Source organism: Prosopis cineraria, unplaced genomic scaffold (genome assembly GCF_029017545.1).
Source record: "Prosopis cineraria cultivar Desert tree isolate PC_DT_omini unplaced genomic scaffold, ASM2901754v1 PC14, whole genome shotgun sequence".
In the NCBI taxonomy this organism is placed as follows: domain Eukaryota; kingdom Viridiplantae; phylum Streptophyta; class Magnoliopsida; order Fabales; family Fabaceae; genus Prosopis; species Prosopis cineraria.
This window is the reverse complement of record NW_026555345.1, coordinates 25722692-25728276: the sequence shown is the minus strand read 5'-3', so window position 1 is coordinate 25728276 and position 5585 is coordinate 25722692. Positions and strand designations below refer to the sequence as shown.

Genomic DNA, 5585 nt, shown 5'->3' with positions numbered 1-5585 from the left:
TAAAAAGAGTCAAGAGAGATTATTTAGTTTTTAATTTTAGAGGTGTCTATGTAAGTGGCCAAAACAAATTAATGGCTGCCTTAATGGGTAAAGAAGTGACTCATATTCTACCGATGTGAGGATCTGTTGATGATCTGTAAGCATAATCTTTTTGTATGCTCATAGATCCTTAAAGTACGTCCTAGACTTGATCTCAACTTAATTATGGAAGAAAATATTCCTTTTGTGTCTGCGAGAATAAGTAAGAGAGTCCAATCTGGTAAGGCTGTTCACTGCTTCTCAGCAATCAATCTGGTGGAGTTAGAGAATCCAATCTCATAAAATCACATATTATGACAATTGAAGGCAACCACACATATTATGATAATATTGGCAATTTACGTTGATGCACTCTTAAAGAAGTTGATGAATAATTTGCCCATACAATAGAGTACACATGAAAGTTGATGATAAATTAAACTTTTTGTTCTGCTAACAAAATAATAAACTTCATTATTCATATATTATAAAATCGTGATAATTGAGTAAGGGAGAACAACACACGAAGAGTTGAGATATCTCATGTCTTTGGGTCTATTAAAGGCGTTTTGAAAAATAATTGAAGAGTCCTGTTAACTTTATGGTCCTCGGACACTACTTTCCCTTCAATATAATCATTTAATATTAAATTCAAAGCAAGTTAAATTAAATAGCGAACCAAAGTCGAAGTATAATGAAAACAAAAGATGATAGAATAATATCAAGTCCTCGCATAAGTAACCAGCTTGCAACAAGCAAACGGGGAAGCATGCAAGGCACAAGATAGTTTATTTCATAAGGGAAGGTTCACATACATATAGAAAGCAAAGCCTACAGTAGTAACAGGCTCTGTTGTTCGCATAAACATGACATGATGACATCATTAATATGAATCATCTTCAGTTTGCTGCAATCTGAGGTTGAGCAGAAGTAGAGGAGCATTTATCATAGCAGAAGGTGGTGGTATCAAAACAACGACACCTTGGAGGGTAGATTAGATAGCAGAAACAAGCCTTACAAGCAGAGTGACAAGTTTCTCCCCAGTCAAAGCACTGACATTGAGGTGGGTTCGACTTTGTGCAGGCGCAGTTGTCGCAGCAGGCAGTGGTGGTGGACTTGATCATGTAGTTTGGTTCCCCATTCTCCTTCATCAGCTGAGCCAGGAAGGTGTCTGGATCGAACCGAGCTTCCACCGTCGCAGTGAAGGCCATCAGGAACAGAACCAGACCTGCCTTCATCATCGTCTTCTTGCCCAAACCCATCTTCTCTCTCTCTTTCTCTCTCTAAGGGGATTTGGGTGTTGAAAATTTTGATGTGTGTACAAAGACGAGCAAAAAGAAAGGCTTATTTAATAGCCGATTTGATGGATCATAGAATGCCACGTTATTCACAACTACACAGATTAGGGTCCACTGTTAAGGATGAGCCTCCACCGGGTGAGAGCTAATTTTTATAAAGTGATATTTATAAAATATATTTTATGCAACGCTTGTGTTTTATTTAAATTTGTTTACAAAATTACAAACGTGGGTGATTTTCATGCAAACCAGGACACATGGTGGAGATTTTTAGTTATATGTTCATTGCATAGGAACCAATTTCAACGCCATCTTGATGAGGATCCTGATAATTTATTGGAACATCAAAATCAAATAATAACCTCAAAATCAGCATAAAAAAAATTAGACTTTTCTGGCATATAATCAGCAAAATCTTAAAGATTATCATTATCATTATTATATATCAATATCAATATAATTTGATTTGTTTTCTTCTGAAGCCTTTTCATTGACAAATATATTAAATTTTTAGTTAGTCTTTATTTTTTAGACTTAATTTTTTTAAAACAATAATAATGAAGAGCCAGCTCTTTTATTTTTACAACCATTAGGTTGACCCTTTTAAGTTATAATTATTAATTTTTTTAAATAATAGCCTAGTCCTTGCTATTTTTAGACTTAAAAAGGTTAGTCAAATGAACTCGATCCTAATTACCGACCCTACATATTATAAAGGTACATGATCCTTTTCAATCCAACTATACGCTTGTCCTTATAAGGAGTATGAAAATATTCATAATAAGGATGTAGACTCCGTTTGGGTGACTTTTTTTTGGATGAAAAGAAGTATTATTAAATTAGAAAACTGTACAATCCCCCAAAGGGTTAATTAACTCCTTTCACAGTTCCCCCTCCCATTATATGGTAAAAGGAAGCAAAAGAATCAGTCTTAAGATGACCTATACTAAACGTTTCTTTAATAAAAGTGCTATTATCATTACAAAGAAAGTTAAAGGAGACGGTCCAATTTCTAAGAGCAAAGCTCTTCATTTTAAGAAGAGTAGTTATATTAACACATTTACTTTTATATCTATTTATTTATAATTTTTATTTATATCATATTTCTTACTTTATTTTTAAAAAAATAATTATCTTAGCATATTTTAATTAAAGTAAAAAAATAATAATTTAATATTATACTGGACTTGTCTGTTGTTGCTGTTCTTATAGCCAAGAGATCGGTCACTTGTAATTGCTATCACAATGTGTTATACACTTGTAGTTGTGATTGATGTAATTTAATAATTGACTTTAAAATGTTGTAATTTATGTACATGTATTTTTTATTTTAAACTAAATAAATTATATAATTTAAAATTTTAATGAATACTATTATTCAAATCTTTTTCTAACATTGCTCCATTTATTGGGATGACGGGACGTTTCCATCTCATCCTGCTTCCTAATAAAATAAGATGACTATCAAAATAAAATGAGATACGAGATAAAAATTCAGACTCAATCTATTTTTTAAAAGTGTTCTTATCCCATCCTATCCCGTGAACATGCCTACAGCTAACGTCGACAATATTCGAAAATGTCCCTCTCTTGGTTTTCTGGCATGCAAACGTACATGATTGGTGGATAAGATCGGATCTTCTCGTGTCAAAAAATTCAAATAAATAAGGCATTCATTAATGCAAAACTAGACCTGTGACGTGCCAATCACAGTTTTCCAATTGTAGCAAAGCAAATTTTTGTTGCTGATATTGGTTGCCAAAAAACAAAATTCATTGGAGGCGTCCACTTAATTATATACTTTTTCAGTCTCAATTATAGAATAAATTTTTAAAATCCCATTTAATCCTAAACAAAAAATAAGGATGTAGTAGTTATTTTTTTTCAATATTATGGATCTTAATTTCTTGACCGCACCAAGTTATATTTCCTAAACATTCTTTAGTGTGATAATTAATTTTAGTGATGGGAAGAATTCAAAAATCAAATATTTTTGTACAAATTTAAAAATATTAACTACCTTTTTATAAAAATTGTGAAGAAGTTAATTAATTTTACCTATAATTAGAATCTAACTAATTATGTATCTCTACAGCTTGAAAATATAAGTAGTTTTTAGAAAAAATTCAGATATCAATAAAATATTCATTCCCAATAAAAATATATATTAACTTTTTTTGCACCCCTAATCCCAATTATGCAATTACTAATACATACTATGATAAGTGAGAGATATATTTATATAAATTTTTAGGCTAATAAACGCAAGGAATAAAATGAAAAAAAGTTACATATACTATGTTACCCATGTTTTGAATTAAGATTAGCAAAGGGAAAATGTTTGTATTTTACATTGGAGGGAGAACATTTTATAATCTCGTAGATCAAAGAAAACAGTTGTTTCTCTATTAGCACGTTTTGTGGTTGATTTAAACTCTATATTTTTAAATAAATTTTTTGCAAAGAAAAACATCATTAAAGACAAGTATTTTGTGTTTTACATTTTTCCACAAAAATTTATGTACTTTATTTTTTGTGGTGAAAGTGTATATGTGTAAGAAGATAGATAGAGATAGAATGAATTGATAACGCATACGATACGTGAACACTATATACAATTTTTACGTACTTCATCTCTTTATATAATTTTGAAATTCACACAAACGTCCCTTAAAATAAAAACTAATAACACATATCCCAATAATTTTTCAGAATTATAAAACCTTCTTTTTAATTTTAAAACCTACATAGAATAGGAAATAGGCGTTTTAGATGATCCTATGATAAGGAAATATAAATAATTTTAATTTTTTTTAATATTATAATATCCGAAACAAGTGTACGAAGAAGATTCTTTGTCAGGAAATAGACCCTGGACCACTGTTTGTCATTTACTTTTCTTCATGCAATTATCGACTGGGAGCCAATGTCCATCGCATCTTTCTTCAATCAACTGAGTTCTCTTTTTTCTAGCTTAATGGGAAATATGATAATTAAGGATTTTATAAAAACATTAATAACAATTATAAATTTTAAATTATTAAAATATCAATAATAGACTATAATTTTTATTTATAATAAATTATTTTTTATTAATTTGGTTGCGATTTACAACTTACTTTCTTAAACTTTCAACTAATGTTATAAATAATATGATAGACCACACATAGAGCATGGCCAACATAATAAAAAAAAAGTACGTGATTAAGGCTCAAGAGGAGTTAGTAGGCGTGCCAAGCCCAAAGAGAGTCTAAGAATTCAAGCCTAATGTGCCCAAGGATCCACTGCAAAGCATAAGAGGTTTAATGACTAGGGCTCAAACTAAAGTTATGAGAGAGGCCCAAATTGATCTCATTAAAGAAGTCCGAGAGCTTGAGCTCATGTTCTTTAATGAGCTTCATATGTCCAACAAGCCCAATGACAAAGGTCGACACTTGCTTACAACATTAAAGATTTAAGTTCATGAAAATATAGGTCCAATTGGTGAAGACCTAAGCCTATTTAATTCACCATATGTTAAATAAGCTTAAGGGTTATTTTGATTAAGAATGGGATGTCATTTATGGTTTGATTTGAAGATGAGAAGGCACCATTTATGATCATGAATGAGGAGAGAGAAGGCCTGATCTCTATCATTTTCAAGTCTTCAATGCGAATTTGAATTGTTTCTTATTTTGTTCTAAGTTTAAATTTTAAGACTTAATTGTTTTCGTTTTTGATTTTCAGCTTTATTAATGCTAATTTTTTTTCATTATTATGATTTTATTAGATGATTTGACTTAGCAAGCAAGACTTTAGTTATTAAGAAAGTTTTTGAATTCTCTTATCTAGCAATTATTGTTGAATCTCCAAAAAATAAAGAATCTTTCTTTTTGAGGAGATGACGCCATTATGAAGGGAGTCATCTAGAGTTAGGGATTCTAAAGTCTTTTATTGTCTTGTCTATAAAAAAACCCCCTTATGTACTCTTTCAATCAAGTTATGAATGAAAATTTTTTCTTGAGTTTGGTAAAATTTTTTGTGCAAGCCCTGCTTGCTTGTGAAAATTTTAATGTGAATGCATTTTTTATATGGTTTTCAAAGTGAATTTTTTTTTTCAAAAATAAAACCCTACCATTCCAAAATTTTAATATATCAAAATATCTCTTATTTTATGTAGAAGTTAATAAAAATAAAAAAAAACAGAGAAAGAAAAAGTCAGGATCAAAAACGGACATTAGAAAGGACTTTATTAAAAGACACATTAGAAGCCACTGCCTTGTTAGCACG

General features: G+C 30.3%; 1 protein-coding gene across 1 annotated transcript; it reads right to left on the bottom strand.

Moving 5' to 3' along the window:
• Positions 1-726: 726 nt before the first annotated feature.
• On the bottom strand, positions 727-1347 carry LOC129292534 (Bowman-Birk type proteinase inhibitor-like). The gene has a single exon (XM_054930094.1). It carries the CDS (start codon positions 1278-1280, stop codon positions 918-920), a length of 363 nt encoding a protein of 120 aa, XP_054786069.1. The 5' UTR covers positions 1281-1347; the 3' UTR covers positions 727-917.
• Between the last annotated feature and the right edge of the window lie 4238 nt (positions 1348-5585).